The sequence below is a fragment of the Bos taurus genome, chromosome 4 (assembly GCF_002263795.3).
Source record: "Bos taurus isolate L1 Dominette 01449 registration number 42190680 breed Hereford chromosome 4, ARS-UCD2.0, whole genome shotgun sequence".
NCBI classification, from domain to species: Eukaryota; Metazoa; Chordata; class Mammalia; order Artiodactyla; family Bovidae; genus Bos; species Bos taurus.
In genome coordinates this window covers 32750815-32776576 of record NC_037331.1, presented here as the reverse complement: position 1 = coordinate 32776576, position 25762 = coordinate 32750815, and the positions used below count along the sequence as shown (strand labels likewise).

The following is a 25762-nucleotide window of genomic DNA, read 5'->3' as shown; positions in this document are numbered from 1 at the left end:
AAATCAGGAAATCATAAAAACAAATACATGCATTCATTAAATAATTGATTTAAAATGTGTCAGAATAGATTTTTTTCGCATACAGTTATGTACGATAAGAGAGATTTATGGAACAAAGTCCTAGTCAGCCCTAGGACACAGGTCCTAAAACTTTCTAGGGTGTGTACATTCAGGACAGTAGCCCTTGCTGTGCTAAACAAACAGAATTACTGACAAGTTTTTTCATGATGTGAATTCTGTCAGCAAAAGTTGTATCCTTGCAAGTTTTAATTCATATTTGGATACATTACTTCTTTGAATTTTAGCAATTTGTGTTGGCAGACACAGAAGCTATAAGGCCTCTTGAAGTCTATGCTTCGGACATTGAACAAGCATTCATTCCTTCACAGCTTTTGCTCAAAACTAGTCACGTGGCCTGCCCAAATTTGAGGAGGTGGAAAAATACAGTCCATCTCTGAAGGGAATAGCCCTAAGGTGTTTGTGGCCAATTTTTATCTACCATAGTTGCTACAGATGGTTTATAATCTACCGAATCGACTCCATACATTGCAAGATAACTGATATGTTTTTCAGACAATAAACTATGTCTTGAAGAGGGAAGTCCTTCATTATTGCATTCTCCCCAGTGATACTGGTCAGTCAGTTGGCTGGTCCATCTGGTTAAAAACCAACTGTCTTAACAATGAAAGTTGAGTTTTGTAATTCTCTGTCCTTGAGGAGCATAAGGATGTAACACTGTTACTGTTTTTCCTCTCTGATTACCTAGCCTGGAAGCAGAACATTTTCCTTCTGTAGCCCCTTTCCACATTCATCACTGTCTCTTGTCCGGCACCATGCTGTTGTACTTAGCTATTTATTTATATGCTTTCTCTCTCTCTCCCCTAAGAGGCAGAACTAACAAAAGGCTCATGTTTACTCTATAACACCCACTCCAGTGCCTGCACGTAGTAAAGCCTGAATAAATTTTTACTGAATTGATTTCCATGGTCTAGCTCATTGAATAATGCAGTTCTACATTAGAAAAAAATAATTAATGACCATATCCGCTTTTGGCTCAATAGATAGCAACTGTTCTTCAAAATAAATAATAGGTTTTTCAGTATAAAATCTTAAAGAAGACTAGAAAAGCAGACTTGATATTTTGATTTTTTAAAGAAAGTCAATAACACAAAGTTTTGTACCTGTGTCCCTCTTCTACTCATAGTGTTTCCATACTGGAGGGGCAGGAAAAGAATGAAAATAGTGATTTAATGAAATGATCCCTGAAAGTTTCATTTGTGCTTCCCCCCCCCACCCCAGAAGTCAAGAAGCCTAATAGATGAGCGCTTCCTCTGTTTGGGCCTACCTTTCATTCCTGTGCTGTGAGCTTAATCACACAGTCGTGTCCAGCTCTCTGTGACCCCAGGCACTGCAGCCCGCCAAGCCCCTCTGTCTGTGGGATTCTCCAGGCAGGAATACTGGAGGGGGTTGCCAAGCTGTCCTCCAGGAGATCTTCCCAACCCAGGGATCGAACCCAGGTTTCTCGTGTTGCAATGGGATTCTTCACCATCAGAGCCACCAGGGAAGCCCACCTGCACATCCAAAATTAGAAGTTTCAAATTTAATAGTTGTTCTCCTTGAATCCAGGATATTTGTTTGCCAGTGTCTTGTCATCGTGGGGGTGTTTGAAAATACCCTTTTGTGTCAAATCTCCTCTACCCTAGCCAAAATTCTTTGGTCAAGGGTGACAGTGGCTAACTTTGAAATTCACAAATACAGACTTTGTTGCTCCTGCACACCAGTCATGTACTCACGAGTCTGACTCCCAATTCCTTTGTTTTTAAAGTTGACATAGCATTAACCTATTGTTATCATAATGATAAACCCAGCCACTGTTAGCAGTTACTCATCACTGTTAGTATATAATTAGATTGATCAAATTATTTCCTATATACCCTATCATACATGGACAAAGCTGTGCAACTTCCTTATTAGTATATCAGTAAAGATTTATGAAGGTTTCTTTGGGGCCCAATTGCTAAAAATAAAAGAAGTCTTAAGTGTTGTCCAGTAGAGTTGTGCTCTACTACTGCTAAGTCGTTTCAGTCGTGTCCGACTCTGTGTGACCCCATAGATGGAAGCCCACCAGGCTCCCCCATCCGTGGGATTCTCCAGGCAAAAACACTGGAGTGAGGTGCCATTGCCTTCTCCGTTGTGCTCTAGTCTGTCTTCTTACGCTTTCATGTGTGTTAGTGTGTGTGTGTGTGCGTGTTAGTCACTCAGTTGTGTCTGACTCTGCAACCCCATCAATGGTAACCCGCCAGGCTCTTCTGTCCATGGGATTTTCCAGGCAAGAACACTGGAGTGGGTTGCCATTTCCTTCTCCAGGGGATCTTCTTGACCCAGGGATCAAACCTGGGTTTCTCCCATTGCTGGCAGATTCTTTACCATCTTAGCTACCAGGCTGTTTTATATGTATTGAAACATAATTGATTCATCTGGTTATTAGTATAAGGCCTGAGGAAGAAAGACCACATTATTTTTTTTCCAGGTGGCTACACAATTGACTCAGTACCATTAATCACATAGTCTGCCTTTTCTCTACTGATAGACAATGCGTATTTATCACACACTAATTCTTAAAGGAGATCAGTCCTGGGTGTTCTTTGGAAGGACTGATGCTAAAGCTGAAACTCCAATACTTTGGCCACCTCATGCAAAGAGTTGACTCACTGGAAAAGATTCTGATTCTGGGAGGGATTGGGGGCAGGAGGAGAAGGGAACGACAGAGGATGAGATGGCTGGATGGCATCACCGACTCGATGGACGTGAGTTTGAGTGAACTCTGGGAGTTGGTGATGGACAGGGAGGCCTGGTGTGCTGCGATTCATGGGGTTGCAAAGAGTCGGACATGAGTGAGCGACTGAACTGAACTGAATCATTTTAGATAAGTTATTGAGCACTGATTATATTATAGGTCCTGTGATTAAGTATGCCTCATGCACTCTCTCATTTCATCTTGACAAAACTTGCAAGATAGGTGTGATTTTACTCCCCATTTTACTGATGAGGACATGAGCAGAGTTCAGTTGCTCATGGTGGTCTGGTATTCCCATCTCTTTAAGAATTTTCCAGAGTTTGTTGTGATCCACACAGTCAGAGGATGAGATGGTTGGATGGCATCACCGACTCGTTGGACATGAGTTTGAATGAACTCCTGGAGTTGGTGATGGACAGGGAGGCCTGGCGTGCTGCATTCCATGGGGTCGCAAAGAGTTGGACACGACTGAGTGACTGAACTGAACTGAATTCTTAAAAATGTATGTCTATTCTGGACTCTCTGTATGATTCTGTTGATCAAATTGTCTGTTCATGTGATAGCTTCCCCTGGATTTTATTGTTTTAATTGCTGTAGCTTTTTATGTTTTAGTATCTAGTGGAGCTATTACCCGGATACTTATTAACTTTTTCAGAATTTTTGTGGATGCTCTTTTTAAAAAGATTGATGAATCTTTTAAAAAGATTCATATACCATGAAGTTCACCCTTTTTAAATGCACAGTCATTTGTTTTTAGTATTAATATATTCACAAGATTTTGTAACCATCTGCATGATCTCACTGAAGAATATTTTCATCATTCAAAAAAAAAAAAAACCCTTGTACCCCATAGTACTCACTCTCTATTCTACTCTCACCCTTGAGCTTGGCAACTGCTAATCTTTCTCTCTCTCTGGATTTTCCCATTCTGGACATTTCCTATAAATAGAATCATACAAGGCATGGTCTGTTTTAACTGACTTCTTTAACTTAGCGTCATATTTTTAAGGTCCATCCATATTGAAACACGTATCAGAATCTCATTTCTTTTCCTGGCCCAGTGCTATTCCATTGTATGGATATACCACCTTTTGTTTCTCTTGATCAACTGAACATTTGGATTGTTCTCACTTTTTGGCTATTATGAATCTAGCCTCGCATTTTTATGTTTTTAACTGCTTAGGTGATTTGGGCCACACCCTAAATACCATGCTAACAATGTGGTTTTATTGCCTCAGAGTCGGTAGGTAGTGGTCTTAAGAAGTTGTTAGTCTAATAGGGTAATGAATATTAAAAAGAATAACTATTGTTAATGACGTAACGTGAATAATTTGATGGACATTTTCCAGCCCATTCATTAACCCATCAAGCTAAGGACATGTGAGCTCACTGAACTACTTAGGGGGTGATTTGTAGATTTCAGTATCCATAAAAACCACCCAAAGTATTTGTTAAAAATCACAGTTACTGTCCCCACTCCAGAGTTTGTGACTGAAATGGTCTTTGAACCATAACTTAAACCATCCAGACCTCAGGATATGTTTCCGCCTAAGGTGCCTGCACGTAGTCCATCAGAATTACAATCACACTAATTACAGAATTGCAGGCAGTTCAGAAGAAATCATACAGAAGTGCTCTGGAGAAGGCCTTATGTGGCAACAACTTCTGAACATGCTTCTGCTAAAGTCTTTAGCATATCGTATAACTCAGAAGCAGGGCTCCTCACAATGGTATGAAAACATTAGAGAAACTCCAGAGTTCTCCATCTTCATCCTGGGGGATTGGCCTCCTGTCTGGTCCAGAATTTAAGTCCCCTTGTATCCATTCACATGTGAGTGATGCCTTTGTGCCCTGATCACACAGGGATGGTGAGCTGCTCTCCATCAACCACAGACACCCCCGTCTGCCTGCTTCATTGTGTGTTAATCAACAGTGCAAGGACGGTGTAACCCTGCTCCCCTTCATGCCTGTCCTTTTCCCCTCTAGGCCAGGGAAGGCCGGACCACCATAGTGATAGCTCACCGACTGTCTACAATCCGAAATGCAGATGTCATCGCTGGGTTTGACGATGGAGTCATTGTGGAGCAAGGAAGCCACGGAGAACTAATGAAGAAGGAAGGGGTATACTTCAGGCTTGTAAACACGCAGGTATCTGCTTCTTGGGAAGTTTTTCTGTTGTTTTTTCCTTAATATAATATTCTTTCTTTATTAAAATATCACATAGCTAATGCTGTACTGAGAAATCAGAAGTATCAGAAAGATGCCACGCATACATCTGAGACTTTAATTCAGAGTCGTTGAAAGAATCTTGAAAGAGAGAGGTGGGGAGGGGGGAAATAAAACACCAAAAACATTTTGAACTTGTCGTTTAGGACAGTGATTCTTAATTGCCTGTTCAAACTAATGGGTCCTTCCCCCAGTAGATTAGAGATGTTCAGAGTGGTGGTCGGGGTAAGAGACTGATGCCAGGATCTCTGGTAGTTGGGAGAGGTCCTATGAGACCTTAAAATACTTCCCAGATCATCCTAATGAAGCCAACAGCAAGATTCATGGCTTTTGGAAGTGAATAGTTCAGTGTTTTGTTTTTTGTTTTTGGCTTGCGAGATCCTAGTTCCCTGACTGGGGATCATACTGGGCCCACAGGAGTGAAAGTGCCAAGTCTTAACCTCTGGGCCTCCAGGGAATTCCTGAGCTTGGTTTTCCTTTAAAACAACAACTATTCACTCTATTTCCTAGAGCAGGTTCTATTGAAAATTCTTGATTTGCCTTATTATTGAAATTAGTCACAAGCAATTTTGCAAAATAAATAATTGAAAAATATTTATCCTGTAAACACAGTTCTTATATTCATTAAAGTTTATACATTTGCTTTGATAACTGTAACTAATATGTACATATTTTTGTTATTTTTCTTCACATTTCAAATACATACACTCCAAATACTATCATTTTATATGTCCTCAGCAGTAATTACATTAATGTGTAATAAACTGCTCAAATCATTTCTCTAAAGTTGACTACATGGCTTGTTTCTAATAATTCTCTGTTCTAAATATTGCCCTTTGGGAGCGCGTGGCAGGGAGGGGGTTGAGGGTGGGTTCCAAAAAGGTTAAGGCAAAAATTTGTTTTGTTTCTGACAAGTAATTTAATTTAACTCCTCTGAGTCTCAGTTTCCACATTTGAAATACAAAACCTACCATGTGAGGCTGCTGTAAGGTTAAGAAATAAGCACCTGTTTAGTTCAGTTCAGTCGCTGAGTCGTGTCTAACTGTTTGCAACCCCATGGACTGCAGCACACCAGGCCTCCCTGTCCATCACCAACTCCCGGAGCTTATTCAAACTCATGTGCATTGAGTCAGTGATGCCATCCAACCATCTCATCCTCTGTTGTCCCCTTCTCCTCCTGCCTTCGATCTTTCCCAGCATCAGGGTCTTTTCCAATGAGTCAGCTCTTCACATTAGGTAGCCAAAGTATTGGAGTTTCAGCTTCAGCATCAGTCCTTCCAATGAACATTCAGGACTGATTTACTTTAGGATAGACTAGTTTGATCTCCTTGCAGTCAAGGGACTCTCAAGAGTCTCCTCCAACACCACAGTTCAAAAGCATCAATTCTTTGGTGCTAAGCTTTCTTTATAGTCCAACTCTCACCTCCATACATGACTACTGGAAAAACCATAGCCTTGACTAGATGGACCTTTGTTAGCAAAGTAATGTTTCTGCTTTTTAATATGCTGTCTAGGTTGGTCATATCTTTTCTTCCAAAGAGCAAGCGTCTTTTAATTTCATGGCTGCAATCACCATCTGTAGTGATTTTGGAGCCCCCCAAAATAAAGTCAGCCACTGTTTCCTCATCTTTTTCCCATGAAGTGATGGGACCAAATGCCATGATCTTGATTTTCTGAATGTTGAGCTTTAAGCCAACTTTTTACTCTCCTCTTTCACTTTCATCAAGAGGCTTTTTAGTTCTTCTTCACTTTCTGCCATAAGGGTGGTGTCATCTGCATATCTGTGGTTATTGATATTTCTCCCAGCAATCTTGATTCCAGCTTGTGCTTCTTCTAGTCCAGCATTTCTCATGATGTACTCTGCATAGAAGTTAAATAAGTAGGGTGACAGTATACAGTGTTGACATATGCCTTTCCTTATTTGGAACCAGTCTGTTGTTCCATGTCCAGTTCTAACTCTTGCTTCCTAACCTGCATACAGATTTCTCAGGAGGCAGGTCAGGTGGTCTGGTATTCCCGTCTCTTTCAGAATTTTCCACAGTTTGTTGTGATCCACAAAGACTTTGGCATCGTTGATAAAGCAGAAGTAGATGTTTTTATGAAACTCTCTTGCTTTTTTAATGATGCAGCGGATGTTGGCAATTTGATCTCTGGTTCCACTGCCTTTTCTAAAACCAGATTGAACATCTGGATGTTCATGATTCATGTACTGCTGAAGCCTGGCTTGGAGAATTTTGAGCATTACTTTACTAGCATGTGAGATGAGTGCAGTTGTGCCATAGTCTGAGCATTCTTTGGCATTGCCTTTCTTTGGGATTGGAATGAAAACTGACCTTTTCCAGTCCTGTGGCCTCTGCTGAGTTCTCCACATTTGCTGGCATATTGAGTGCAGCACTTTCATAGCATCATCTTTTAGGATTTGAAATAGCTCCACTGGAATTCCATCAGCTCCACTAGTTTTGTTCATAGTGATGAGCACCACCTGAATATACTAGAAAAAAGCACTTTAAAAGGGTGAATTTCATGATATATGAATTTTGTCTCAATAAAGCTGTTATATCATTTTTTTTTTTGAAAAGCACCTAACACAAAATAGATGCCTGACAAATGATAGTTACTGGTTCTAAACCTGAAGGTTACATCCATCTGGACACACAGCTCAGCATTTTGTTCTTCCAGATTTCAGGAAACCAGCTCCAGTCAGAAGAATTTAAAGTCGCTGATCAATGCCCTGCTGTGTGTTTGACTCATCCCATAGTTAGGTGTTCTCTTCATAAAAGCCTGAGGAGTTCCTGACAGTATCAAAATGGCTTTGATGTGGAAACCAGTGAACTTGTAAGTTGTTTTTCAATTATCTTTCATTGTTTAGTTTTGCTGGTGAAGTCCATAGCCTTGCAAGTACATTGTAGCCACAGAAGATTCCCACCATGAGCCATACTCTTATTAAAAGAAGGGAATATTCAACATTAATTGCACTTATCAAAAATTGAAATCAATTCCAATTAACAATGAATTTTCAATGCAAAGGGATCCCAAAACATAGCCTTTGTGCTTAGATGCTTAAAATTAAAACAAGATATTCCATTCATTTTTGAGATCCAGAGTAATACAAGGCTGGTCTAAAGCAAGAGGCTCTAATATTTGCATAATCTATTATGTAGGATTACTTTTGATTGTCTATGCTAGGAAACCCAGAGTAATACCAGTTTAAGAAAAATAAGCTTTTATTTCTCTTTCACATTAAAAAAAAAAAAAAAAGCTTAGAGGTGAGAAACCCAGGGTTACAATGGTAACTCCACCATGGTTACCATGGACTCAGGCTCGTTTCATACTTATTCTCGTTATCCTGGCATGTAGCTTTCATTCTCAGTAATCTAAAATTACTCCAGAAGCTCCAGCCATCACATCTATGTTCCAAGCAGCAAGAAAAAACAAAGATTTTCCAGACATCTCGTACAATACTTAAAAAAAAAAAAAAAAAAACTATGTCATTGGCCATAACTTAATCACATGCCCATACTTAGCTACAAGGGAGAGTAGAAAACTGAACCTTTTTGCTATATGCATTGCTACCCTGAGTAAAACTGGAATTTTCTTACTAGGAAACAGGACAAAATAACCAGAAATAGCCAAAGTGTACATTCTTTAATATTTCTCACCTGAAACCTTGGGATTTTTTTTTTTAGATCAACATCTTACACTTTATAATACAAATTTTTACACAAATCACATGTTTACAGTACAAAAGGCAAAGGACCTCAAGAGAAGTAACTGGGATGATATTAATTCAAGTTAACAGAAGCTTTTATAATAGAAAGGGAACACATTCCAAGAAAAGATATTTTATGATTTTAAGAAACGATTTAGGAGTGTATTTTGATGTTATTCCCTGATAGCTCGGTTAGTAAAGAATCTGCCTACAATGCAGGAGACCCTGGCTCGATTCCTGGGTCAGGAAGATCCCCTGGAGAAGGGATAGGGTACCCACTCCAGTATTTTTGTGCTTCCCTTGTGGTTCAGCTGGTAAAGAATCTGCCTGCAATGCAGGAGACGTGGGTTCGATCCTTGGGTTGGGAAGATCCCGTGGAGAAGGGAAAACGTACCCACTCCAGTATTCTTACCTGGATACTCCCATGGACAGAGGAGCCTGGTGGACTACATCCAGTCCAGGGGGTCACAAAAGAGTTAGACTTGCCTTAGCAACTAAACAACAGTTAATAAAAGCTGAGTGTATTTTACCTCTTGTGTAGGTCTGAAGAAACTGATCCTCCTGAGAGTTCATTGCGTCTGTTTTTCCTGCCCACGATGTTATTCACTGCAGAGATAAGAAGGGCTCTTTTAGCAGTCTCAATCTTGGTGTATTTATGGAAAGAGAATAACATTGTATTATTGTGGTGCAATATTATTGTAAGTAAGATAAACAGTTTCTCCCTTTTTGCTTCTCATTTTCTCATTTGTCTGGATAGTTACACTGTTACATCTTTAGAGTCTGGTATTTTAGAGGAGCACTTCTCTTGGAGAAATGCAAAGAGGGGTAGGCAGAAAATGCCACAATTAATACGGCTGTCCTTGGTGCCATCATAGAGGGATAAATGGTGTGCCCAGTGAGAGGGGGAGATTAAATCTGATTAGAAGGACTGTTTGCTTGTGAAAAGCACCCTGAGCTCCTTTATCAGCCTGGAGGCCAGGTCTAAAAGATAGTGCTAACTAGGGAGGAAAAAAGCCCCTAAAATGCAGAGGAGAGGGGTGGTTTGAAAGCAAAGGGCTGAATAGAAGCTATTCCCATGTTCTCTATTTTATAGGGACACAAACGTGACCTATTTAGATAACTGTAAGGCCATGGGTTTCCATAGGCACACGTGGTATCTAGTTTACTGTGAAACCACCTCTATAATTCAGAATATTCTCCTTTTTATTTTTATTTTTGGGCACCCCACACAGCCTGTGCAATCTTAGTTCCCTGACCAGGGATTGAACACGGGGCCCTTGGCAGTGAAGGTGTTGAGAGAGTCTTAACCACTGGACTGCCAAGGAATTCCCTAGAATATTCTCCTTTATGTGACTTAAATCCCTCATGTTTGACCAAAGAAGCTGGTATGTGTCAGGCATTGGGCCGTTTCTAAGGAGATAAAGTGTTGGTCATTCAGTTAGTCTCTCAGTTGTATCCAACTCTTTGTGACCCCATGGACTGTAACTTACCAGGCTCCTCTGTTCATGGGATTTCCAAGCAAGAATTACTGGAGTGGGTTGCCATATCCTTCTGCAGGGGATCTTCCTAATCCAGGGATCAAACCTGGGTCTCCTGCATTGCAGGCAGAGTCTTTTCCATCTGAGCCATAGTGAAAGCCAAGACATGAGCCAAGACATCTTAAAACAAAGTCACAGAGATGTGTAAACAAATGGGGGGAAAGTCACAAAACAAGCTATGAAGCAGAAGTCTGTAGGGAATGCAGAGTAAAGTTAGTCTGCCCTACCGTTAGTAGTGGTGAAAGAAAAGCGCGTGGGTACTTTAGTTTTGTGAGTTAGGACATGACAAGGATAAGATGCGAAGCAGGGTTCTGGGCTGAGGAGACCAGGCCCAGGTCCTCAGATGAATCACGGTGTCTTGTGTTGGTGAGGACGCTTAACCGGTCTATTCGTGGGTCTTACCTTGTGTGACCCCAACATCATGACTTGAATTTTAGGGCATCTGGTGCCCAGATCCTGCCTCCGCTCATTGCTGAGGCTGGGATAGGGAGAGGCTGGTCACACTGTGAGGACTGCTTCTCGGGTGATGGACTCCCCCAGCTCAGACTGTGCAGTCCATTTGCTGCCATTCAGTCACTCGGTCATGTCCATCTCTTTGCAACCCTGTGGACTCCAGCACGCTAGGCTCCCCTGTCCCTCACTATCTTCTGGACTTTGCTCAAATGCATATCCATTAAGTCAGCAATGCCATCCAACCATCTCATCCTCTGTTGTCCCCTTCTCCTCCTGCCTCCAGTCTTTCCCAGCATCAGGGTCTTTTCCAATGAGTAGACTCTTCGCATCAGGTGGTCAAAGTATTGGGGCTTCAGCTTCAGTCCTTCCACTGAATATTCAGGGTTGATTTCCTTTAGGATTGACAGGGACATAGTTGACATCTTGTCACATCCTGTCTGACCCTCCCGTGGTCTGCTGTGGCCTAGTCATTTCCTCCACCCAACATGTAAGTTCCTGGAGGGCAGGCCAGGCCCTCTCTGGGTCCACACTCTGGTGCCTGTGATGTTGCTGCCTGTCTGTCTTGATGTGTGTGTGTTCTAAGACGAATCTGTGCCACCAGTGTCTTTTCTGAAGATACTGAAACTGAACAAGACAGAGTGGCCCTACTTAGTGGTGGGAACCCTGTGTGCCATTGCCAATGGGGCGCTCCAGCCGGCCTTCTCGGTCATCTTCTCAGAAATGATAGCGGTGAGTGTGGAAATACCACTGGATGGCCTGAGTGAAATCACTCAACCACGAAATCAGTTCTCATGCCAACCCGGTCCACTCTGCAGTAAGGCAGCCTCCAATGAACCTAAGCCAAAGGCTTTAATTCTCTGTTGAGGAAAGCTGTGAGGCAAAAGAAAATGTCAGCCAGTTATGCTTTCAAGGAAATTGGAAGCTGTAAGATCCCTGAAGGAGGCATTCTGTTCACTCTCTTCATTCGGGTGAACTGGTGTCATGCTGTGATCCCCACCCTGCTTGTGGAGAGGAGATGCTCACCTCACAGGGTGGTTGGGTGGTGGGGATGGGGGAAGAGTTCACGTCTCAAGGGTTTAAGAGGCCAGGCTCTGGGCTCAGACTGGCCACGCCATTTAATTGCTGTGCTAAGTCGCTTCAGTCATGTCTGACTCTTTGCAGCCCTTGGAGCCCAGCAGGCCCCTCTGTCCATGGGATTCCCCAGGAAAGAATACTGGAGTAGGTTGCCATGCCCTCCTCCAGGGCACCTTCCTGACCCAAGGATAGAACTTAGGTCTCTTACGTCTCCTGCCTCTTAAGTGGGTTCTTTGCCATTAGCGCCACCTGGGAAGCCCCAGCTGCTGTTCAAATGCTTCACCTTGCTGCACCTGAGCTGTTCATCTGTAAAATGAACCTACCTCCTCGAATGGCTGATGATTAAGAGACGATAAAAACCATACTCCAAGAAAAATTTTTAAAAAGGGAGATAAGTAACGATTAATATACAGAAAGCATTTAAGAGTGTCTACCTCAAAGTAAGTATTGAAAAGTGCTATCTACTACATCATTGTTCAGTAATCCTTACAAGGCTTGGAGAGGCTGAGACACAGGAGGAAAACTCCTACAATCCAGTTGTTAAATTCCCTGAGGGATGTTTATCAGAAGTGATCAGAAATATCTAAGGCTCCATAAAATCCAACATTTATATTTTATGTCCTTAGTTAATCTCTAATGTTATTGGATAGAATTTTTGTTAGAGTTGAATTATTCCCCATCATATGAAGACTTTATTATGCTTCTGAATTGGAATGTTGGTCTACAATTAAGACCACAAATTAAAAAATAAATGAATTAGGGAGAACCCACCAACTGTTTTTACAGTACAGAATAAGGCAATCCCTGACTCTCTTGCAATTCAAAAACAGTGTGGGCTGTATTTATATGGGGGACCTCTCCTTGGTGTCAAATGGAGCTTTTGGAGATTGAGTAGAAAACAAAATAAACCAAGTCCTGCCCCCAAACAGTTTACTTTCTATTGGGACAGACGCATAACACACACACACACAAAACAAGTATATTACATGTCACGGGATCGCAGGCATTTTAAAAGCACAGTCAGGCAGTGGAGGGGCCTGCAGTGGGGGTGTGGTTTCGTGCAGTTTGGTCAGGACAGACCTCTTTGGGCCAAGGCCCTGTGGGGTTGGAGGAGGCAGGTGAGGGGCGGAAGGAGTTCGGGCAGAGGGAGCAGCAGGTGCAGAAGAGGAGGAATAAACATGGCGGTGTGCAGCCACACACATCCACGTGCAGTGCTCCAGCCATGGCAGTAACCACGCACAGTAAGTCCTCTACATACGAACCTTCAGGTTGTGAATTTGCAAAGATGCAAACTCACATGCCAGGCCCTGTATGCCAGCTGTTGCACTATGTACTTTACAGGGTTCTGTACTATAAGATTAAAAATATTTCCTTTATTTTTTGTGTTTATGTTTTATGTATGCATTATTTGTACAGTAAATATTATAAACGTGTTACTATGTAGCTTATCATGTTTGTTGGGGTATCTAGGCTAACTTTGTTGGATTTTCAAAAAAAAAAACAAGTAATTTGATTTAAAAATGGATAGAAGACCTTAATAAACATTTTTCAAAGATGAGGTACAAATGACCAACAGTATGTGAAAAGACACTGAGTGTGACTAATCACCAAGCAGATGAAATCAAAATCCTAAGGTTATCACTTGATACTCTTGTTCAGTCTCTCAGTCATGTCCAGCTTTGCAAGCCCATGGACTGCAGCATGTCAGGCTTCCCTGTCCTTCACTATCTCCAGGAGTTTACTTAAATTCATGTCCACTGGGTCCATGCACTGAGTCAGTCCATCGTCCATCCAACTATCTCATCCTCTGTCTTCCTCTTCTCCTGCCCTCAGTCGTTCCCAGGATCAGGGTCTTTTCCAGTGAATTGGCTCTTTGCATCAGATGGCCAAAGTATTGGAGCTTCAGCTTCAGCATCATTCCTTCCAATGAATATTCAGGGCTGATTTCCTTTAGGATTGACTGGTTTGATCTCCTTGCAGTCCAAGGGACTCTCAAGAGTCTTCTCCAGCACCATAGTTTGAAAGCATCAATACTTCAGTGCTCAGCCTTCTTTATGGTCCAACTCTCACATCACATCTGTACATGACTACTGGAAAAGCCATAGCTTTGACTATTTGGACCTTTGTTGACAAAGTGATGTCTCTGCTTTTTAATATGCCAAGTTTGTCATAGCTTTTCTTCAAGGAGCAAACGTCTTTTCATTTCAAGGCTGCAGTCACTATCTGCAGTGATTTTGGTGCCCAAGAAAATAGTCTGTCATTGTTTCCATTGTTTCCCCATCGACTTGCCATGAGGTGGTGGGACCGGATGCCGTGATCTTAGTTTTTTGAATGGTGAGTTTCAAGCCAGCTTTTTCATTCTCCTCTTTCACCTTCATGAGGAGGCTCTTTAGGTCCTCTTCGCTGTCTGCCATTAAGGTGCATCTGCATATGTGAGGTTATTGCTGTTTCTCCTGGCAATCTTGTTTCTACCTTGTGATTCATCCAGCCCAGTATTTCACATGATGTACTCTGCATGTAAGTTAAATAAGCAGGGTGACAGTATACAGCCTTGACACATTCCTTTCCAATTTTGAACCAGTCCTATGTTCCATGTATCCGTTTCTGACTGTTGCTTCTTGACCTGCATTCAGGTTTCTCAGGAGGCAGGAAAGGTAGTCTGGTATTCCCATGTCTTTAAGAATTTACCACAGTTTGTTGTGATACACACAGTCGAAGGCTTTCGCATAGTCAATGAAGCAGAAGTAGATGTTTTTCTGAAATTCCCTTACTTTTTCTATGATCCAGCAGATGTTGGCAATTTGATCTCTGATTCCTCTGCCTTTTCTAAATCTAGCTTGTATGCCTGGAAATTCTCGGTTCACGTTCTGTTGAAGCCTACCTTGAAGGATTTTGAGTGTTACCTTGTTAGCATGTGAAATGAGTACAGTAGTGTGGTAGTTTGAACTATTATTTGGCATTGCCCTTCTGTGGGATTGGATTGAGAACTGACCTTTTCCAATCCTGTGGCCATTGCTGAGTTTTCCAAATTTCCTGGCATATTGAGTGCAGCACTTTCACAGTATCATCCTTTAGGATTTGAAATAGCTCAGCTGGAAGTCCATCACCTCCACTAGCTTTGTTCTTAATAATGCTTCCTAAGGCCCACTTGACTTTACACTCCAGGATGTCCTAGGTGAATGACCACACCATCGTGATTGTCTGGGTCATTAAGGGCTTTTTTGTATAGTTCTGGGTATTCCTGCCACCTCTTCTTAATCGCTTCTGCTAGGGCCATACCATTTCTGTCCTTTATTGTGCCCATCTTTTCATGAAATGTTCCCTTCGTATCTCTAATTTTCTTGGAGATCTCTAGTCTTCCCTATACTTGTTATGATGGCCATAGTTAAACAACCAAACAAGTGCTAGTGAGGCTGTGGAGAAATCAGAACCCTGTGCTTTGTTGGTGGGAATGTAGAATGACATACTATGGAAAACAGTGTAGAGATGCTCAAAAAATTTAAAATAGAATAGCTATATGATCTAGCAGTCCCTCTTCTGGATATTTATCTAGAAGAACTGAAATCAAGATGTTGAGATTTGTACTCCTGTGTTCATTGTAGCCATCTGCACAGTTCCAGAGGTGGAAACAACGTAGATGTCCCTTGATGGGGAAATGGATATTAAAATGTGGTATATACGTACGATAGGATATCATATACTCCTCCTGAAAGAGGGAAATCCTGTCAGATGCTGCAACATGAATGACCTTTGAGGGCATTATACTGGGCAGAATAAGCCAGTCATAGAAGGAGCAGCACTTCATGATTCTAATCATAGAAGGTTCTGAAGTAGTCATATTCTTAGAAGATTAAAGTGGAATGGTGGTTGCCAGGGACTGAAGAAAAGGGGAAAGAGTTGTTAGTAATGAGTATAGAATTTCAGTCACAAGATGGAAAAGTTCTAGGGATGTGTAAAATAATGTGCATATGGTTAGCAGTGCTGTATTGTACACTTAAAAGTTTGTTAAGGTAGAGTTCATGTTGTGTTTTTTACCGTAAAAAATAATGAAGAACTTTATCAAAAAGATGCTGTAAAGAATGTAGAAAGATAAATCATAGACTCTGAGAAGAGAGAAGTCACACAACCTGCAAATAATTTGTACTAAGAATAAAAAAGTCCTTAAACCAGTAAAAAATGTAAATACACCAAGAGAAAAGTGGACAAATGGGACTTCCCTGCTGGCCCAGTGCAAGGGGTGTGGTTTCAATCCTTGGTTGGGAACTAAGATCCCACATGCCATGGGGGCGGCAGTCAATCAATCAGTAAGGGAATAAGACAAAAGATATGAATGGACATATTACAGAAGAGGCGATACATACTACTAATGTTAATAATATGGAGATGTTAAGCATCATTAATTATCAGAAAACATAAGACGGTAATAAGATAGCATTTAGCACACATTTGAGGAAAATTTTTAAAGTTCTGATGACACTAAGTATATATTGATTTACTATCTTCTGACTTGGATATTGCTATAATCTTTTTACTAAATCATCTCCATTTATTGCTTGGTTGAATAGATGTTGTCATCAGGTAGCTTTCATTTCTTCCCCCAAGAGGAGCTCATTGAGTACTCATGTTTGAGAATGTTTACCATTTATACTTGAAGACCACCTTGACCAGGTAGAGTAAATCATTAATACTAACTTGAGTACAGAATGCAGGAAAAGTATAGAAAAGGGCATTTTTATAGGGAGTTGAGGAAGGAAGCTATTCCTGTAGAACATTTGTTTGTGACTCCATAAGTTAAAGGAGATATTAATGTCATCTTTCCCACTAGTCCCTGTGCCCCTGGAAAAGGGATGGTACCTGCCATGTAGAAAAGCAGGTACAATGAAAACTGTAAGCAGGTTGATTAGACTGGAGGAATTTACAGCACTAGAGAATACATTTTGAGTTCTTGACAATCCACTAAGATTATATTAATAACTTCCCATTTTTTCTTCATATTTCCCTAATCTTTGGTTTGTTATCCATTTGACCCCTAGTATTTTGAAAAGGAGACTGATATTTCAGATATCATAAGTAAATTCATGTTATGATCTTTAGAGATGGTTGATAATGACCTTTTTCTGAAATATATATATATATATGTTAAGAAATGAAAGTTCAAAGACTTTAATTTTTGGTTCTAAAAAGTTACATCTAAATTTTGGATTTTTTTCCCCCTTACATTCTAAACAATTGGTAGAAATATATAAATTATTTTGGCTTTAATTTCAGGTGAGAATATGCAGGTTGCCATCTTGCAGGATGGGTATTAAAGCATATAGGTCTTTTAACCTTTCAGGAGGAGGTGTATACCCGAATTTTAGCATATGTATGTTATTTTTCTACTTAAAAGACCTGTCTTCAATGTTAGAAATAGATTCTTAGATTTGAAGATTCTACATACATTTTGGGAATTAAAAAAATTTGTTGTGTGATACTTAAGACAAATTATCTTAAGGTATCAAGTACTTAAACTTAAGATACTTAAGCACTTAAACCAAGACTTAACAGATTATTAACATGTTAATATACTTATTTTTTCTGAAGTAGTGTAAGCCACACCTGTTACAACATTTTAGCCCTTGATATGTCACTGAGAACCTCTTTAAAAAGTTTCTTTTTTAATATTTGAATATCTTCTTTTTATTGGATTATAATTGCTTTACAATGTTGTGTAGTTTCTTCTGTACAATAAAGTGAATCAGCTATATGTGTACATACATCCAGACCCTCCTGGACTTCGCTCCTCCTCACCTCTTTCCCACCCATTTAGGCCATCACAGAGCTCAGCTTCCTGTGGTTTATAGCAGGTTCCTACTAGCTATCCATTTTACACATCTGTTGTTGACGTTCAGTCGCTCAGTTGTATCTGACTCTTTTCAACCCCCTGGACTGCAGCACACCAAGCTTCCCTGTCCTTCACCATCTCCCGGAGCTTGCTCAAACTCATGTCCATTGAGCCGGTGATGCCATCCAACCACCTCATCCTCTCTTGTCCCCTTCTCCTTCTGCCTTCAATCTTTCTCAGAGTCAGTGTATTTTCCAGTGAGTCAGGAAAAGACTCACTTTGACCACTTTGCATCAGGTGGTCAAAGTATTGGAGCTTCAGTTTCAGTCCTTCCAGTGAATATTCAGGATAGATTTCCTTTAGGATGGACTGGATTGATCCCCTTGCAGTCCAAGAGACTCTCAAGAGTCTTCTCCAACACCACAGTTCAAAAGCATCAATTCTTCGGCACTCAGCTTTCTTTATGGTCCAATTCTCACATCCATAGACGACCACTGAAAAACCATAGCTTTGATTATACAGAGATTTGTTGGCAGAGTAATGTCTCTGCTTTTTAATATGGTATCTAGATTGGTCATGACTTTTCTTCCAAGGAGCTTTTCTTTTCATTTCATGGCTGCAGCCACCATCTGCAGCAGTTTTGGAACCCAGGAAGATAAAGTCTCACTGTTTCCACTGTTTCCCCATCTGTTTGCCATGAAGTGATGGGACCAGTTGCCATGATCTTAGTTTTTCGAAAGTTGAGTTTTAAGCCACCTTTTTCACTCTCCTCTTTCACTTTTTTCAAGAGGCTCTTTACTTCCTCTTTGCTTTCTGCTACAAGGATAGTGTCATCTGCATTTCTGAGGTTATTGATATTTTGCCTGGCAGTCTTGATTCCAGCTTGTGCTTCATCCAGCCTGGCATTTCGCATGATGTTCTCTGAATATAAGTTAAATAAGCATGGTGATGATATGCAGCCTTAATGTAATCCTTCCCCAATTTTGAACCAGTCCATTGTTCCATGTCTGATTCTAACTGTTGCTTCTTAACCTGCATACAGATATCTCAGGAGGCAGTTGAGGTGGTCTGGTATTCCCATCTCTTTAAGAATTTTCCAGAGTTTGTTGTGATCTACACAGTCAGAGGATGAGATGGTTGGATGGCATCACTGACTCAATGGACATGAGTTTGAGTAAACTCCAGGTGATGGACAGGGAGGCCTGGCATGCTGCAGTCCGTGGGGTCGCAAAGAGTTGGACGTGACTGAGCGACTGAACTGAAGTGAACACAGTCAAAAGATTTAGCATAGTCAATGAAGCAGAAGTAGTTGTTTTCTGGAATTTCTCTTGCTTTTCTTGCCGGCAGTTGTTGGCAATTTGATCTCTGCCTCCTCTTCCTTTTCTAAAACCACCTTGAACATCTGGAAGTTCACAGTCGCGTATTGCTGAAGCCTGGATTGGAGAATTTTGAGCATTACTTTACTAGCGTGTGAGATGAGTGCAATTTTGCAATAGTTTGAATATTCTTTGTTATTGCCTTTCTTTGGGATTGGAATGAAAACTGACCTTTTCCAGTCCTGTGGCCACTGCTCTATTTTCCAAATTTCCGACATATTGAGTGCAGCACTTTCACAGCATCATCTTTTAGGATTTGAACTAGCTCAACTGGAATTCCATCACCTCCACTAGCTTTGTTCATAGCGATGCTTCCTAAGGCCCACTTGATTTCACATTCCAGGATGTCTGGCTCTAGATGAGTGATCACACTGTCGTGGTTATCTGGGTCATGAAGCTCTTTTTTGTACAGTTCTTCTTGCCACCTCTTCTTAATCTCTTCTGCTTCTTTTAGGTCCATACAGTTTCTGTCCTTTATTGTGCCCATCTTTGCATGAAATGTTTTCTTGATATTTCTAATTTTGTTGAAGAGATCTCTAGTCTTTCCCATTCTATTGTTTTCCTCTATTCACTTAGGAAGGCTCTTTTATCTCTCCTTGCTCTTTGGAACTCTGCATTCAGATGGGTATATCTTTCCTTTTCTCCTTTGCCTTTAGCTTCTCTTCTTTTCTCAGCTATTTGTAAGGCCTCCCCAGACAACCATTTTGCCATTTGCATTTCTTTTTCTTGGAGATGATTTTGATCACCACCTCCTATACAGTGTTACAACCTCCATCCATAGTTCTTCAGGCACTCTATCAGATCTAATCCCTTGAATCTACTTGTCATTTCTACTGTATAATCGTAAGGAATTTGATTTACGTCATTTCTGAATGGTCTAGTGGTTTTCCCTGCTCCTGCTGCTGCTGCTAAGTGACTTCAGTCGTTTCCGACTCTGTGTGACCCCATGGACTTTCTTCAATTTAAGTCTGTATTTTGCAATAAGGAGTTCATGATCTGAGCCACAATCAGCTCCCACTCTTGTTTTTGCTGACTCTGTAAAGCTTCTTCATCTTTGGCTGCAAAGAATATAATCAATCTGATTTCAGTAATGACCATCTGGTGATGTCCATGTGTAGAGTCATCTCTTACGTTGTTGGAAGTGAGTGTTTGCTATGACCAGTGTGCTCTCTTGGCAAAACTCTGTTAGCCTTTGCCCTGCTTCATTTTGTACTCCAAGGCCAAACTTGCCTGTTACTCCAGGTACCTCTTAACTAACTACTTTTGCATTCCAGTCCCCTTTGATGAAAAGGACATCTTTTTTTGGTGTTAGTTCTGGAAGGCCTTGTGTTCACAGAACTATTCAACCTCAGCTTCTTTGGCATTGGTCGTTGGGGTATAGACTTGGATTACTGTGATATTGAATGCTTTGCCTTGGAAACAAAACGAGATCATTCTGTCGTTTTTGAGATTGCACCCAAGTACTTCATTTCAGAGTTTTTTTTTTAGTGTGAGGGCTACTCCATTTCTTCTAAGGGATTCTTGCCCACAGCAGTAGATATAATGGTCATCTGAATTAAATTTGTCTATTCCAGTCCATTTTAGTTCACTGATTCCTAAAATGTCAATGTTCACTCTTGCCATCTTCTGTTTGACCACTTCCAGTTTACCTTGATTCATGGATGCAGTATTGTTCTTTGTAGCATCGGACTTTACCTCCATCACCAGTCACATCTGCAAGTGGGCATTGTTTTTACTTTGGCTCTTCACTCTTTCTGGAGCTATTTCCCCACTCTTCTTCAGTAACAGTTGGGCACCTACCAACCTGGGGAGTTCATCTTTCACTGTCATACCTTTTTGCCTTTTCATGCTGTTCATGGGGTTCTCAAGGCAAGAATATTTAAGTGGTTTGCCATTCTCTTCCCAGTGGGCCATGTTTTGTCAGAATTCTCCACCATGACCCGTCTGTCTTGGGTGGTCTTACATGGCATGGCTCATAGTATCATTGAGTTAGAGAAGGCTGTGATCCATGTGATCAGTGAGTTAGTTTTCTGTGATTGTGGTTTTCAGTCTGTCTGCCCTCTGATGGATAAAGGTAAGAGGCTTGTGGAAGGTTTCTGACTGGCAGTGGGTGAATCTGGATCTTGCTGTGATGGGCGGGTCAGTAAATCTTTAATCCAATTTTCTGCTGATGGGTGGGACTGTGTTCCCTCCCTTTCAGTGCTGTGACCCCACAGCAGGACACTGTGGACCCACGCCTCTGCCGTACACTCTGGGACACTCCTAGGCAAGTCTGGCTCAGAGTCTTATGTGATAGCTGCTCCTTTCTCCTGGGTGCTGGTGCACACAAGTTTTTGTTGTACCCTCCAAGAGTTTTGTCCCCAGTCCTGTGGAAGTTCTGTAATCAAATCCCACTGACCTTCAAAGTCAAGTTCCCTGGGGATTCTCAGTCCCTTTGCCAGATACCCGGGTTGAGAAATCTGCTTTGGGCCTTAGAACTTTTGCAACAGTGCGAGAACTTCTTTGGTTCTCCAGCTTGTGGGTCATCTGCTTGATGGCTCTGCTACTGCTAAGTCACTTCAGTCGTGTCCGACTCTGCGACCCCATTAGATGGCAGCCCACCAGGCTCCCCCGTCCCTGGGATTCTCCAGGCAAGAACACTGGAGTGGGTTGCCATTTCCTTCTCCAGTGCATGAAAGTGAAAAGTGAAAGTGAAGTTGCTCAGTCGTATCCGATTCTTTGTGACCCCATGGACTGCAGCTTACCAGGCTTCTCCATCCCAGGAATTATCCAGGCAAGAGTACTGGAGTGGGGTGCCATTGCCTTCTCCACTTGATGGCTTTATGGTTGGGCTAATGGCAACCTCCTCCAAGAGGACTTATCCCACATGCTGTGCCTCCCAGTTCTGCTGCAGCCAGAGCCCCTGTCCCCACAACAGGCCACTGTTGACCCATGCCTCCGCAGGAGACACTCAAACACTCAAAGGCATGGCTCGGTCTCTTGTGGGGTCTCTGGGTCCTGGTGCACACAAGGTTTTGTTTGAGCCCTCTGAGCATCTCTGGCGAGTATGGGGATTGATTCTAAACGTGATTTCGCCCCTCCTACCATCTTGTTGGGGCTTCTCCTTTGCCCTTGGATGTGGGGTATCTTTTTTTGGTGGGATCCAATATTCTCCTTTCAATGGTTGCTCAGCAGCTGGTTGCAATTTTGGAGTTCTCACAGGAGAAGATGAGCCCATGTCCTTCAACTCTGCCATCCTAGAGGTCTGTTTTGATGCCTACAGTTTTATAATGTGGTTTGGAATCAGGGATAATGATAACCTCTAGTTTTGTTTTTCTTTCTCAAGATTGTTTCGACAATGCAGGATCTTTTGTGTTTCCATACGAATTTTAGAATTTATTTGTTCTAGTTCAGTAAAAAATGCCATTGTCATTTTGATAGGAATTATATTTAATCTATAGATTGCTTTGTGTAGTATGGTCATTTTAACATTATTCTTCCAATCAAAAAACATCTGTTTGAGTCACCTTCAATTTCTGGTCTTATAATTTTCTGAATTCAGTATTAATATTTTACCTCCTTGTTGAGTTAGATTTATTCCTAGGTATTTCATTCCTTCTGATATGATTGTGAAGGGGATAATTTCCGTAGTTTTCCATGTTGATAGTTTTTAGTGTTTAGAAATGCAGTAGATTTCTGTATATTAATTTAGCATCTTGCAACTTCACTGAACTCATGAGGAGCTCCAGTAGTTTTCTGCTGGCATCTTCAGGATTTACTGCATTTAGTAGCATGTCATCTGTAAACGGTGACAATTTTACTTCCTCCTTTCCAGTTTGGAATCCTTGTATTTTTTTCTTCTCTTCTGTGGCTAGGACTTTGAAAACTATGTTGAATAAACCATGTTGAGTGATGAGAGTAAGTGTATCCTTGTCTTGTTCCTGATCTTAGAGGAGATGCTTTCAGCTTTTCACTGTTGACTGTGATGTTAGCTGTGGGCTTGTTGTGTATGGCTTTTGTGTGTTGAGGTATATTCCCTCTGTAACCATATACCCACTTTGAGGGTTTTTATCATGAAACAATGTTGAATTGTGTCAAAAGCTTTTTCTGCACCTATTGAGATGATCATGTGGATTTATTTTTAGCTGAATTATTTTATTTTTATATATTTATTTATAAACTTTATTTTCTTCTTGGCGGTGCTGGGGCTTCGTTGCTATGCAGGCTTTTTTTCCGTCTAGTTGCCGGGAGTGGTGGCTACTCTGTAGTTGGTGGTGCACGGGCTTCTCTTTACGGGGCTTCTCTTGTGGAGCACAGGCTGTGGGTGGCACAGGCTTCAGTAGTTGGAGCTCACGGGCTCAGTAGTGGTGGCTCTTGGGCTCTAGAGCACAGGCTTAGCTCCTCCTTGGCATGTGGGATCTTCCTGATCAGGGATCAAGCTCGTGTTTCCTGCATTGGCAGGCAGATTCTTTACCACTGAGCCACCAGGGAAGTCCTCCTCATATGGTTTTATTCTTCAGTCTGTTAATATGGTGTGTCATTGATTGATTTATTGATACTGAACTGTTCTTTCATCCCTGGGATAAATCTCACTTGATCCTGGTATGTGACCCCTTTTGATCAGTGTTTATCTTATTATTAAAGTTGGTTTGCTAAGATTTTGTTGAGGATTTTTGCATATCAGTGATGCTGGCCTGCCATTTTCTTTTTGTGTGTGACATCTTTGCCTGCTTTTGGTATCAGGGTGATGCTGGCCTCATAGAATGAGTTTGGAATGAGTTTTTCTTCCTGTATAGTTTTTTGGAATAGTTTCAGAAGGATAGGCATTAACTCTTCTCTGAGTATTTGTTGGCTTCCCTGGTGGCTCAGAGGTTAGAGCATCGGCCTGCAATGCAGGAGACCTGGGTTTGATCCCTGGGTCAGGAAGATTTGTTAGAAGAGTATTTGTTAGAATTCACCTGTGAAGTCATCTGGTCATGGACTTTTGTCTGTTGGAAGTTGTTAAATTACTGATTTAACTTCATTTCTGGTAATTCATTTATTCATATTTTCTATTTCTTTCTGGTTTAGGAATTTTTCCATTTTTTTCCTGGTCATCCATTTTACTGGCATGTAGTTATTAATCTGTTAGGATCCTTTGTATTTCCGTGGTGTCAGTTGTAAAATTCCATTTTGATATATAGGTTTTTGTGTATATATTCCTTTGCTGAGCTGTTCTAATGTTTCATTTGTTTCAGACATCTTTGTAAGTGATGGTCAGTGGTTTATATGTTGATTGCTGTAAAACCTTTGTCAGATAATCCTGTCAGTCTCACTGCCGGTGTCTGTTTATTGTCTCCTTTCATTCAGGTTGGCATCTTTCTTCCTGTTTATTTTTTATTGGCTGCACCATGTGGTTTGCAGCGTCTTAGTTCCCCAACCAGGGATCGAACCTGGCACCCTGGCAGTGAGAGCGCCAGTTTCTAACCACTGGACCACCAGGGAATTTCCTCTTCCTGCTTCTTAAAATGACAAGTGATTTTTTTAAATATTGGAACCAGGAAATTTTGGGTATTATGAGTCTCTGAATCTCATTTAAATATCCCAGTTGGCTGTTTTGACACTGTCAGCTCAGGAAGAGGGCGCCACCTTGTTAATGGGCTGGCAGAGCTAGAAGTCCGTGTTCCTCACTCAGCCTCCATGGACACACGGAGTGGAGGTCGGGGCTTTCACTTTGGGACGCTGTGGTCTGAGTGTGTTCCCTCCAGAATTCACTGTAGAAATCCTAATGCCTGATGCAGTCGTTTTAGGACCTGGAGCTTTTGGGAGTTGATTAGGTCACGAGGGCAGAGACCTCATGAATGAGATTATTGCCCTTAGAAGAGAGACCGCAGAGCTTCCTTGCCCCTCTGCCTTGTGACGACACAATGAGAAGTGTGAAATCCAGAACAGGGCCCTCATTTGACCTGGATCTTGGACTTCCGGCCTTGAGAACTGAGAAATAAATTAGTGTTGTTCATAAGCTACCCACTCTGTCGTGTTTCGTTATAGCAGCGTTAACAGACTAAGGCAGTGGGAGTGGAATTTCTGACTCCCCTGGTGATTTCCGTTGCCTCTGGCGAAGCGGCCTTATCACTGTCTCCACTACTAGTCCTCTGATACTACTAAGCGCCCTTGACATACTCATCATTGTTACTGAAAATCCCCAGCCTGGTAATTTTAAAATCTCTGCCATATCTGAGTCTGATTTTGATGTTTGGTTTGTTTCTTCAGACTACATTTTTTGCCTTTTGGTATGCTTTGTAATTCTTTTTGTTTAAAGCTGGGCATGATGTATTGGGTTAAAAGACAGACCTTGAATGTGAAGTGTTATCCAGCGAGACGCTGGGCTTTGTTTACTTCTGGATAGCTGTGTTGTAGAGACTGAAATTTCCTCCACTCTCCCAGCTGTTGTCTTACCTGTTGTCTTTTCCTGGAGATTCCTCAGATAGTAAGATAGTTGCCCTTGAGTGTTTCTCCTGCTTTAAAAAAAGGAGAATAGAGATTTGGGGCATATTTGTAAAGTGATTTCTTTTCCCCTTACCCTGCTGGAAACAGGAGGGGGTTTCTCTTTGATTTTACCAGTGAGGATCTGGTAGGGCTCAGGGGCTGAAAGTCATGAAAGCGTGAAGGCCCTCTCAGAGTAGCGCCTCAGAGGTTTTGATTCTCCGGTTAGTCTACACTGAGCTTCCAGCCGTTGGTCAGTTGTAGCTCATAGCATTCCTGTTGGTGCTGGTTCTAACTGCGGGCTTCTGCTCTACTGTGCTG

The 25762-nt window shown here is 41.5% G+C and overlaps 1 protein-coding gene across 9 annotated transcripts in view; it reads left to right on the top strand.

Annotated features, from left to right (window-relative positions):
• The window catches only part of LOC101902435 (phosphatidylcholine translocator ABCB4), a 107009-nt gene that overhangs the window by 62259 nt on the left and 18988 nt on the right, over positions 1-25762 (top strand). For 6 of the 9 annotated variants that reach the window (XM_024991022.2, XM_059885824.1, XM_059885829.1 and 3 more), the window contains one exon: positions 4784-4945. In XM_024991022.2, the coding sequence (XP_024846790.1) occupies positions 4784-4945 (162 nt within the window). Of the gene's footprint in view, positions 1-3104; positions 3300-4783; positions 4946-7702; positions 7859-9273; positions 16844-25762 lie in introns of those variants that run through there. The other 3 variants (XM_024991031.2, XM_024991030.2, XM_059885831.1) reach the window with 3 other exon arrangements.